The 11914-nt window shown below is 35.4% G+C and overlaps 1 protein-coding gene across 10 annotated transcripts in view; it reads left to right on the top strand.

The window, feature by feature from the left end:
* Positions 1-11914, top strand: part of BCLAF3 (BCLAF1 and THRAP3 family member 3) — a 64128-nt gene that overhangs the window by 31182 nt on the left and 21032 nt on the right. For 5 of the 10 annotated variants that reach the window (XM_059910907.1, XM_059910908.1, XM_059910902.1 and 2 more), the window contains exons 5-8: positions 6729-6904; positions 8416-8530; positions 9243-9306; positions 10796-10911. In XM_059910907.1, coding sequence (XP_059766890.1) covers positions 6729-6904; positions 8416-8530; positions 9243-9306; positions 10796-10911 — 471 coding nt within the window. Of the gene's footprint in view, positions 1-5401; positions 5470-6728; positions 6905-8415; positions 8531-9242; positions 9307-10795; positions 10912-11914 lie in introns of those variants that run through there. The other 5 variants (XM_059910911.1, XM_059910906.1, XM_059910909.1 and 2 more) reach the window with 5 other exon arrangements.

Below are 11914 nucleotides of genomic sequence, written 5' to 3'. Positions count from 1 at the left end.
TTGTAATAGGTTATATTCTCCTACAGTGGATTGCATGCTTTTTTCTATTATGAATATTACCTCTTTATGGATTCTGAGAATAATAAGGCACTGACACTTGGATGTGTCAGCTAAGTCTGTTTGTTACCTTAATACACTACCAGTATGTGGATTAAAAAGTGAAGGACCATGTTGATTTGGTGTATTTATGTTCACCATTGACTCATATCTGTATTTGAATCAAAAACTAGAGGGAACAAAATATGATGGTGGGGGAGGTAAACCCACAGTCTTTTTTTTTAAACAAAATATATTTTGCTTCTTTCCTTAAAGTTAGATATGGCAGTCCCCCTCCCTGATATTTTTCTTACATTCATTGTACTTGCAAAAAATATTTTAAAATATACGTATGTATATTTATATGTACACAGAAAGAATTTATAAATATGATTATATTACAGAAAGTCAGACAAATGGAAGGGCGGGGGAAATCACCCATAATCCTACTATCCTAGGACAATTTTATTAATATTTTAGTACAGCTCCTTTTGTTATTTTTCTATGTATACATGGTTGTCATAATGTTGTATTAATAATTTTGTATTTTATTTCATATAATATGTCTTAAGTCATTTTGTGCTATTATATTTCCTACTAGTTCTTAGTCTTAAGAGCACAAAAGCTGCTGTAAGCATCAAGTTTAAGGATGTTACCTTAAGCTTTTTTTCTTTCCAACGTTATATTATGAAAATGTTCAAACATACAGAAAAGTTGAAAGAATTGTACAGTCAATACCTATATACCCACCACCTAGAGTCTACAGTTAACATTTTACTCTACTTCTGTAATCACATATCTGTTCATCTATCATTCCATCTTATTTTTTTGCTGCATTTCAAAGTGAAATGCAGATATGAGTACATTCCCCTTTAAATATTTCAGTATTTAATATTTGTTTACAGTTTTTTTCCTTTTGAGGTAAAATTACATACAATCAAATCACAAAAATCTTGAATTTTAAAATAAAAGTAATAAAATCAAATCACAAAAATTTTGAATTTTTAAATAAAAGTAAAAAAATTTAAGTAAAAGTAAAAATCTTGAATTTTTAAATATTTAATAAAGTGTTTTATACTTAAATTAGAATCAATAAATTGGCTGTAACATTTTTAAAGAATGCTGGAAGTACCAATTTTGAAGGATTTTATTTTAGTAGACCTCATTAGAGATGCTAAACACTGTTAATTTTATAATTTGATATTGAGAAATAGAAGCTTGATCTTCATCCTGTGTCACCAAAATGAGCTTCCTAAAATTGAGGCTGCTGTAACTTTTGTTTTAAATTTATAAACTGTCCTTTTATGAATTTCATGACCCATTAGTGGGGCCTGTCAGTACATGTTTGAATTACCTGTCAAGGACCTGTAGAACGGCTTGTGTAATAAAGAGCTTCACTGTAAGTCCTTTCTATTCAAAGACTTGAAGAATAAATAACTTAATAAATATATGCACCTTTTCAGTATGGCAATGCATCATAGTCAACAAAAATCTTCCTCTAGGATTATAATCATTAATTGATGAATGAGTTGTGGAAGAATTTTGTGGGGTTGGATTTAGTTATGTGTGGACTGATGAAATGTCCATAAAACAAAGGTAGTTAATACCCTCAATAGAGCCACGTTCTCAACTGCTAACATAAATTAGGTTTTCCTCTGCTTAACAAGATTAAAATAATCATAGAGTGCAGAGAGGTTATTTGTTGGTTAAAATCTAGAGAGGTTTATGCACTTTTTTGGAAAGACTATGATGGTTCATTTTATGCATTTGTTTACTTTCTTAGCTTTGGTCAAGTATTGATATATGCTCTTCCAGTTATCAATGCAGTTGAAAACATACGGTTATCACCTCGTGATTTTTCTAGATTCTAATTTGCATCTAGAATAGCAGTAGGTAGACACAAAGCCGATATTCTAGCGACCTACTTTGTCAGAAGCTGCGTTATTAGAGGTAGAAGTTACACAAGAGCCATAATTATATATTTCAGAATGAAGTTAGGGAGTCACAATATGAAAATCTGTACTAAGGTTGTTATGAACCCCAAACACTAACTGTTGTATACATCTGGAAGTCTTGGGGCAGATGAAGGGAGTTTTGGTTTAATGTTGGGTGGAGTAGGTGAGAGACTGAACCTTGGTCAGGCTAGGAAGGAGGTGAGAGGGAGGAAGAGAGCCTGCCAGTCTCGGGAGAAGAGTAAGCTGGGGCGGGTGGACCTGGACCGAGGCTCCTTTGACTTCTCAGGTGCTGGGACTAGGCATCTAGGATGAGAAGGTTGACTAGTGAAGTTGATGTTAGACTGAGTGCCTCAGCCACATTTGTATTTAATCCTTTATTTCTCACTGAAGAGATATAGAGAGGGCCTCCCTACCCCACCCACCCGGTCTTTCCCCATACTGAAAGGGGGATGAGGTGGGTGATGAGCCCCAGAAGACACTGGAGCCCACATGCTCTGAGGAAACAGCGGCTGTCTAGGCTGCAGAAGAGTGAAAAACCACAGCGAGCGTTGAAGGAAGGTAGCCTAATCACCCAAGTTTACCTTTGATGGGCATTTGGCTGGAGGCAAAATAAGCTGTGGTGGAGATATTTTTGTGATACACATACCTGCTACCTTGCTGTTATGTATCACAAAAAAACTAAGGTTTTTTCCCCCCTAATATTTCTCATATACATTTTCTAAAATGAAAAATTAATTGAGAGAAGGTTCCCTTTCATTCCTGTGTTTCACTCTAGCTTCTCTTAGTGTGTCTTAGGGGTCCTAGTATAGGGAGATAAACATTCTGTTTGATGTTGGGATGCATAGGTTTTTGTCTTCCAGTGGGTCACTGAGCAACTCTGTGACATTGAGCAGGTCACCTGGCCATGCCTTTGGGGCCCAAATTAACCGGTAGTTCTTCCTGGCTCTGCAAGTCTGCTTCAATTGGTCATATGTTGATAACTATTGAAGCTGGCTTGACAGGTTCATCATAGGATCCTCTGAACTTTTGTATATATTTGAGATTTTCTATTATAAAAAATGAAAAATTTTAAATTTAAATTGGTCTAAATTAAGAAAAAAATTTTTAAGTAAGCTAAGAAAGTTAAAAAACAAAATTAAATTGGCCTCAGAATTTTAAGTCTGTCATCTTTTTAGCTGAAACTCACCATTTCATATTGTCCAAGTCATTTTCCATTTTATCATGTATTCCTTCAGCAGGTATTTTTTGAAGACCTACCCTGTGAGACAATCTGTTAGGGTGCCCTGGGACTGTGGATCCACATAGGATTAGGTTTCTTCTCCTCTGGTCTTATAGACCATGGGATGATGTTGGTGATACCACGGCACAGTGGAGTGATGTGTGAGGTGGTGTGCGACTCCACCATCCAAAGAATTGAGATTTACAGCTGCTAGGGTTCTTCATGATGATGTTTCAGGCTCTGAAGATAAATCCAAAAGAGAGCCCTGAGATATGTCTTAAATAATAGCAGCACCACCAGAAAAAAATAATACCTCTTCATATAACAAAAATCAATCAGATGGATACATTTCGGGGTGTGGGTGTACACGTGTATGTATTTACTTATTTATTTACATCACTAACAGCCATATATCCAAAACTGCTCCAAGGTTATGAGGGGCTTACAGATATTCTTTAAAAAATTAAACCCCTCTAACAAGATGGTTTTAAGTGCCTATTTTTAACTTCTCAGAGGAAAAGCTTCCGTCTGACTTTTCATGCTCCCTGCTCTCAAACCAGCCCTGTCGAGACGACTCCCTGCCAAGGCAGAAACATGGACGAGTGATTATGCCGCAGGTTGATGCCACTGATGTGGTTTCCTTGACTCATCAGAAAGACTTTCATTAGAAGGCCCATATCCTTTCTCTCCTCCTAATTTGCTCCAAGCTTCTCACTGTGTATCTGATAACTAGTAAGAGACATTTAGTGAAATGTCTAGAAGCTAGAATGCTAGAAGCTAGAATGGCCCTGCAGCAACCTCCACTAACAAAAGAATTCCAAATGCTCTCTGTTTAAAGGGGTTTAATGGTACAAAAAGCCTGTTCCATACCCAAAAAACAGCTTTAAAAAATTTTTTACAGGAGAAAAATAAGATGTTTAAATGGAACTATAAAAATGATCTATCTATAAGGGGAAATCAGTTGATAATGGTTTTTATTGCAGTCTCAGTTTCTCCCAAGACAGAACCAGCTGATAAAGGCTTCTAATTTTTCACCAGATAATTAGTAAAATTTACTTGTAATTTTTTATTACTGGCATAACTCTCACCCCCCCCTCCAAGTCCAACTCTCAATTCATAGGAGTGCTGTGGTATACTCTGAAGCTACACTTAATTCCTGAAATTTTAGTGTTTAAACTTGTTATCAGTTAAAAAATGTACTCTAGAGACACCCCACAACAAGATTTTTAATAAAAAAATATCAGTGATCATCCTTCGAGAAAATACACATGAAAATAGTATAACCTGAAATTTAGTCTTTTAAAAATAATTATACTTTTGCTATAAGGAAAAGTTTCTAGAAACTTTAGAATGCAAAATGTTCTAGGTATTTCCATTTATAAATTTAATCACCTCTTTGTTCATATTTTCCTTTTTACTATTTCCCATGACATTACTGATCAACAAGTTAACAATTTCACGAAATACCCCCAATACAAGTAGTTAAGCTGAAAAGATCAAATGTTCTCATTTGAGATGCATTTTAGACAGTTTTAAGAATTAAAATATAGCCAACACCTGTATTCTAATACCACATCTACTTCCGGTCTGATTAAATCTTCCAGGTTCTCTGTTCCCTCCCACCACTCCACCCCAGTTTTCCTTCTCTGTTTAAGGATATTTCCCCTGACATTCACTTGAGTGTTGTGTGTAATAACTAAGAAAACATTAAAAAGCTACATTAAACCTTAATTTCCTCTTCTACACAATTAAGATCCATCCACAAAACCAACTGCCTGGCAAAACAACAGTAACAAAAACCCAACCACCAAAACTAATGGATAATCCCTGCCCTCTGGAAGCTTATAATAGATAACAAAATCTGTATGACACATGTAAAGTTTTCCTTTCTCGATTTTCCTCCAGCTAATAACGATCACAAAGCACTTTCCCAGTCATTAGTTTGCTCATGTCTTCCTAAGAACACATTTAGAGTTTTTGGAGTTGAGGGAAAAGGATTAGGGAGACTGACACTCCCTTAATTCAGCATCTCATTACTTTTTTCACAGAAGTCCCCTAACTGGCCTTGTCAACCGCAACGCCCTTCCAAGACACCTGATAGAAGGCAGTCCTCTGGCGGCCAGAACTGAGCCTCCCACCCTCTCCAATCAGCTAATCCTGTCACATCAGGCTGGCAGTGTGGCGGTCTTACCTTCACACCCCCTGCCCTTCTATTTCCTTTCCCCAGACTGCTCAGATCACACAGCTCAAAGTTCCTGGGTGTGTTTTCTGCCTTTGTTAACCTATAAACGTAAAATGTCTTTCAGCTCATCTCCACATGTCTAAAACACACCAACCTTCAAAGCCTAGCTCACACGTCAACTCTGAAACTTGTTTTTCGGGAAGAGCCAAAAGCTATTCAGAGTTAAATGCAGAGGAGTAAGATGGGTATAAGCTGGTTAGTGCCATTTTGGGTCCAAAATGAGGAATAAATATAAATAATGAGGCATTTTCTTCTGTGACGCATAAACTGCCTCCAGATGAAGAATATGAGTAGTTTTAAGCAGGAGTAGCATTATTGGAATAAAGTAAACTTTCCCACTAAGACATTTGGAAGGATTATGTTCATAGGAATGCTTAACCTCTGGGATGAAAAGCAAAACAACCAAGACATCCATTGTCTCGATATCATGGCACCTCCCCATAGGGCTATTGGCAAAGATTAAATGAGATAATGTTTGTAAGCTCTGAGCCCCTTTGTTTGGCATGAATAATTGTTAGTTATATATCATAATCATGGCTTTATAATGGTACTTAAAGGAAGGTCAGGAAAGCTCTTAACGAAAGTTGTAAAGATTCAGAAAGCATTAAAATGGTAAGATGGTTGGGGTTATATAATAAATGGTAGTATTTCTTTAAGGATATATTTAGGGTAAACACTATCATTGCTCCTAATGATCATAACTTTGATAACAACTAAGACTATTTTCTGAGAGTTCAGTGAGACTTTGTAAGTGATTAAATTAATCTCAACAGAATTTGATTTCAAAATACTGTTCTCAGCTTCTCATTACTGACATGGAGGTTTAAGGACTTTTATGAAGTCAGAGACATTATTATGTTTGATATCAGCTTTTAAAGTATGGTAGTATTTCAAGATAGTGTAAGTTTGCTGGCTTTACAATTTTATGGACATTTGGGAGTAGAAAATAATCTGATTACTTTTTGCATATTGAGTGTCTTCAATGCCTTGCTGTATTTTTTGAAGTAAAAATTGTTTAGCTTAGAACTTTGAGGATTTTATTATTAAAGTGGCAAATATTTAATGATCTCTGAATTGAAAAGGAGAACTCAAAACCGTGTACCTATAGCTATTTTCTCCTCATTATTGTACATGTTTTATGGCATACAATTTAGTGCCTTAATTATAAGAAAAGATAAACATCTTTTTAGCTTTATAGCTATCGTGATTAACTTTTAAAGTTATTTTCTCAGTAAAATAGTCTCAAATTTAGTTAAACATTTACAAATTATTCTAGGGTTGCTTCTAGCTATTCCACAGAGAGACAGATGTCACATGATTTGGTTGCTGTTGGCAGGAAAAGTGAAAACTTTCATCCAGTGTTTGAACATCTTGACTCAACTCAGAATACTGAAAACAAACCTACAGGAGAATTTGCTCAGGAAATCATAAGTATAATCCATCAAGTTAAAGGTTGGTATATTTCGCACATACATTAGGGATAACACAAAAATAATGTACTGACTTTTCACGAGACATAGGTAAATATCTGTGATATTATAGTAGTAATTAATATTTCATTATAAGTTAGATCATTAATTAGGAAATCTGTTGAAGAGAGTAGCACGTATTAATTCAAGCCTAGTTGTTCTTTATATGTAGTTCCAATAACTTGATGCTTCAACTCATAGTAGATTACAAATTGAAAGTTATAAAGGAAGAGGTTGGCTGCTGCAAAAGACAGGTGTACTGAGAGCAGAAAGAAACAATAACTGATAACTGAATAGGAAGGAGGAAATAACAAAAACCAGATATGAAACTCAAGAAACTCAAGAAATCTGGAAGTATAGGTCATTTGGTCATATTCTTAAAGCCCCTGAGGGCATTACTGGGACTTTGTGCCATAAGGATGATGCTAAGTGATCAATAGAAGATTCCAGTTTGATTTGTTATACATTATGACATCAGGACATTGCATAATAAATACTTCAAAGGTTTACATTGAGCTGTTGTGTTTTGCTTTTGCTTCTGGCCAGTTTCCATTAATTGGAAAATTTAGTCATGTAAAATAACTTTCCTTATTGATGCTGCATAAATAAGGCAGTTGTGGGTATTATAAACTGGGGTCTTTTGAGAATTTCAAAATTTATAATTTTATATTTCTTACTAGATAACTGTGTTAATCTTTTTTACCTTCATAAAACATATTTTGCAAATGAATTATTTTCTCTGCAGCCCTCAAACTAAGGCATATATTTACTTTAAAGCATGCAGTTTGAAACAGTTCACCTTCTCAATTCCAGCCCCTCTTACCCAAAAGAAGTGTGATTCTTAGCAGACAGGGAGCTGGTATTGCAGAAGAATTCAGGAGATTGTCCCAGAACAGGAACAGTAAGTTAGGGAAAAGGATTGCTTAAGTAGCATTCTCATGGGTCAAATGTATTATCTTTCTCTTTATTCTGTTAAAAGCTTGTAGCATAGCCGCTTTCAGAATGTCTTCATGAACTTCAGTTAATGTTAAAGTAAAATGGCATTAGGAGGCCTTCTGTGATACGTAAAGATAACATTTAGCATTTGTTCAGAATTGTTTTGATGCTTCAGGGTTGTTTTTGGAGTTATTTTTTACTCTAGGTGAAGAGTAGAGCTCTATAACAGCTTTACTTCCCAGATGTAGGAAGATCTTACCTTGGAGAAGAAAGGTCCTCTCTTTGAGAGAGCCACTATCTTTCCCCCTGGCAAGTAAGCAGGCATGTCAAATAGGAACAGAATCTTTGGGTTCATAACTCCGTTTACTGTTGCTTGGGCTTGGGAAAGCGTGTGAGCACTACAGATTAGTCTGTGGAATAAGTTTAGGTCCCATATGTTTTCAAGAGAAAACAGGTTGGATGTTTTTTAATAGTCCCTTCTTCCTGTGCTTATTATATATAATCTTTTAAGTGGAATCAGTTTTACATTGAGATAAAACTTTTTTTTCCCTTTTGCAGCAGATTATTTTCCATCACTTGGAATTACTCTACATGAGCGTTTCTCAAAAATGCAAGTTACACAAGCTGCAGATGTAAATGAATTTAAATTGAACTCAGATCCAGAAATTCACAGGTAATGAGTGATTATTGTATGCTCATTTAACTCATGGGAATGAGCCTCAGAACAGGTTGTGGGAAGGTGCTGCCTGCCTCCTGGGCTTGCTGTAGACTCTAGAACTGCATTTCCTGCCTAAAAACAGGACTAACCCCAGCAGGTACTGGGCCAGTGCACTTTGATAGACTAGGTTGTATTGAAGCCATGACTAGCATTGTTTAAATGTGTAGGACTTTGAAAATATTTACCTACCTAACTTTGATTCTGCTGTGTCTGTAGTAATTGCCTACTGAAGTTATCACTGGAAGATGAAAGACAGTTGTCGAGCCATTGAAATCATGGGTTGCTTCATGTGGTCAGAAATGGCTGTTCTGAGGGCAGCCGGATGAGAACCTATGTCTTCTTCTGCTGGCACCTGTCCAAACAGGTGGTGCGCCCTGTCTTGTGAGCTGAGTTGAATCAATGTTAGAATGCGGTAGATCACCGGAGCCAAGTTTAAGGTTACACAGACTAGTGATTTGAGAACCACTAAGGCGTCACTGTGATGTTGTTTACAGGATATGTATGTCCTGGGAGACTGCCATATAGGTGAAAAACCACCTGGTAGCAGATTTCTTTTTCTTCCTCCAAGACACACCAGCTTTATTTCAAAATCCATTCTGTAATAATGGAATCAAGGTATCAGTGTATAACATAATTATTTAATTGTAATATGCCTTTATTATTTTAGGAGAATAGATATGTCTTTGGCCGAGCTTCAGAGTAAACAAACTATTGTATATGATTCAGAACAGGTAAGTGAATATAATTTTTGATGAGAGATTATCTTATTGTTGGTATACTAATGGGAAAGGGAACTGGTCATTGGGAGTAAAAAAGGTAGTTAAAGTGGGTGAGGAAGAATGATTGAGACCCAGGAATCTGAAATTTACAAAGCTCTCCAAGTGACTCTAGTTATCAAAAGGTTGCAGAGAGAACACTGGCAAAAGACAAAAATATGCCCTAAGAGAGACAATCCCTAAGGGTAACAGCTTTGTAAAATTGACATAAAATTATAGTGTTTAATGTTCATTCCAAAACTTCACACTGTAAAGCTTGCAGAAAGTATGTTTGATACCTGTTTTTTCCAAAGCAGTCATGTGGGGTATATTTTTAAGTTGTATGTAGAATGAATGCAAAGGAACTTAGTTTCATTTGACACTGCTCTTCTGTTTACTGAAGATTGTGTGAAAGATTCTATGGAATATGAACTAGAAAAATAATGGAAATAATACTGAATTTTTTTTATTGTTCCCACCCATACCACCTCCCTCCCCGCCATTTCTTTGCTAATTAGAAAAACTATCTTAACTAGCCCAGGGGGAAGAAAACTGGCTCTTGTTTTAGAAGAAATATATCAAGTTCTAAAAGAACTGCTAATTTATTCATTGAGAGTGAAGAGTTTTTATAGAGGAGAGATTTTAATACATTTGTGATAGAATATATAAATAATATTTTCACTTGTGAATGATTACAGTTTTATTGTACTTATGGAGATAGGTTAGTTTATTGAATAAATGATATTTTCAGAAAATTTCTGCTTATCAAAGTACTGTAATAAACTTATAGGAAATTTGAGGATTTTTTAAAAATCACCTCTAATTCAACCACTTAAGACAAAATATTGTTTGATCATCTTTCCTTGCAGTCTTATGTCTAGCATTTTAACATACACTATCACAGTACATGTAGTTTTGGATGCTTTATCTTTTTACTTAAACTATAGTAACATTCCTTTTATGTAAAATCTCTGAACTCCCAATCTCCCAATGACCTTTTTATAATTGAGGCTTTGTAAGTTTTAATTAACTTTTTTCAGTAAGTGTTCTTCCATGGTTACTTCCACGTAGTCTACATTATCATAATTTAAATGCTTGTACATTATTCCTATGACTTAAGTTTACCATAAAATTATTCTTCCCTTCTCCTTTAAATTTTTTTCACACTTAAGTTACTTTCATTTTATGGTTATTTTTAAAATTATAATATTTTGAATATACTTGGGTAGATAGACTTTTCTTTGGTATAGAGTCCCAGAAGTGGGATTCTTGGTTCAGTGCTATGAACTTTTCTGACTCTGTATTGTCAATTGTGTCTCAAAATATTTTTATCAGTTTACACTAGCATGAGCAGGATGAGTACAAGGTAACTTATTTAGGACTTTTACTTAAGGTTCTTGTTCAATACGGTCTTTGTGCAACTAACAGTAATGTGAATGGTTTGTCTTCTGTCAAAATTCCTCAGACTCTGGTCAAAATAATAGATCCAAATGACCTACGACATGACATTGAAAGAAGGAGAAAAGAACGGTTACAGAATGAAGATGAGCACATTTTTCACATAGCTAGTGCTGCAGAGAGGTAATCAGTAGATGAAAAACATCCTGTTATCAGACAGCTTTTGGTTTTAGCATATTTTCCAATTTTCTATGTGTGTTGGTAATTTTCACTTTAGTGTAGGAATTTAATTCTTCAAATCCATTTTACATGTTTAAGTGAAATCTGTTAAAATGTTTCAAAGTTATTCAGTGGTTATCATATGCTATTTCATTGACACAATAAAAATTATGGGGTAGGTGAGTATTTGAGGTCTTTGTAATCTAGAGAGAAGTGTAATAGCTTTTTTAATATTAGCAGGAGCCAAGACCAGCAAATTTATGGACTATTTGGCTCGAACTAATTGAAACTCTGACACATTCTGCCCTTTAGATTCTGGTAGTCTTTGAATGTTGCAAAATTTCCTGAGGTCAGTGCCATCCTCTTTCAGAACTCTTTGTGGATGTCTGTCCGTGAAACAGAGGCAGGTGTAGTAGAAAATGCAGAAGAGACCTGAGTTTGAATCCTACTTCTGCCAGTTTACAAGCTGTTTGCTCTTGGGCAAACTTGCCTAGTTTCTGGAGCCTTTTCCTCTATAAAATGAGAATAACCAATTTATGTCGGACAGGTTAGAAATATTAAATGAACTGGCACATGTGAAGTACTTATGCCATGAGTGACAAATTGATTGTCAGTAGATCCTTGTTTTTCTTTCCCAACCCTGTACCTCTTTTTAGGGGCTCTGAGTATTCTAGGTTGGTCCCAGTTTATCCCTAGTCCTGAGAACTATGTAGAACTCATGGCAACTCTGGGACCTCATATGATTATGAGATATAATTTAATGGGAAAAAATTTCCAGTTCACTCACGGGTCCTCAAACTATTTGGATCTCCCAGAAGGTGGGAATGTATGAATAGGAAGGGCCAGTGCTAATTCTCTTTCCATAGTCCTTAGTTTCAAAAATTAAAATATTTGACTAGACTTATAAGTCATGTCTATGGCTAACTAGGTCAAGATACATGGAGCTTGTTTAAAACTGGACTTGATA

The sequence above is a fragment of the Balaenoptera ricei genome, chromosome X (assembly GCF_028023285.1).
Source record: "Balaenoptera ricei isolate mBalRic1 chromosome X, mBalRic1.hap2, whole genome shotgun sequence".
NCBI classification, from domain to species: domain Eukaryota; kingdom Metazoa; phylum Chordata; class Mammalia; order Artiodactyla; family Balaenopteridae; genus Balaenoptera; species Balaenoptera ricei.
This window is presented reverse-complemented; position numbering and strand designations above follow the sequence as displayed.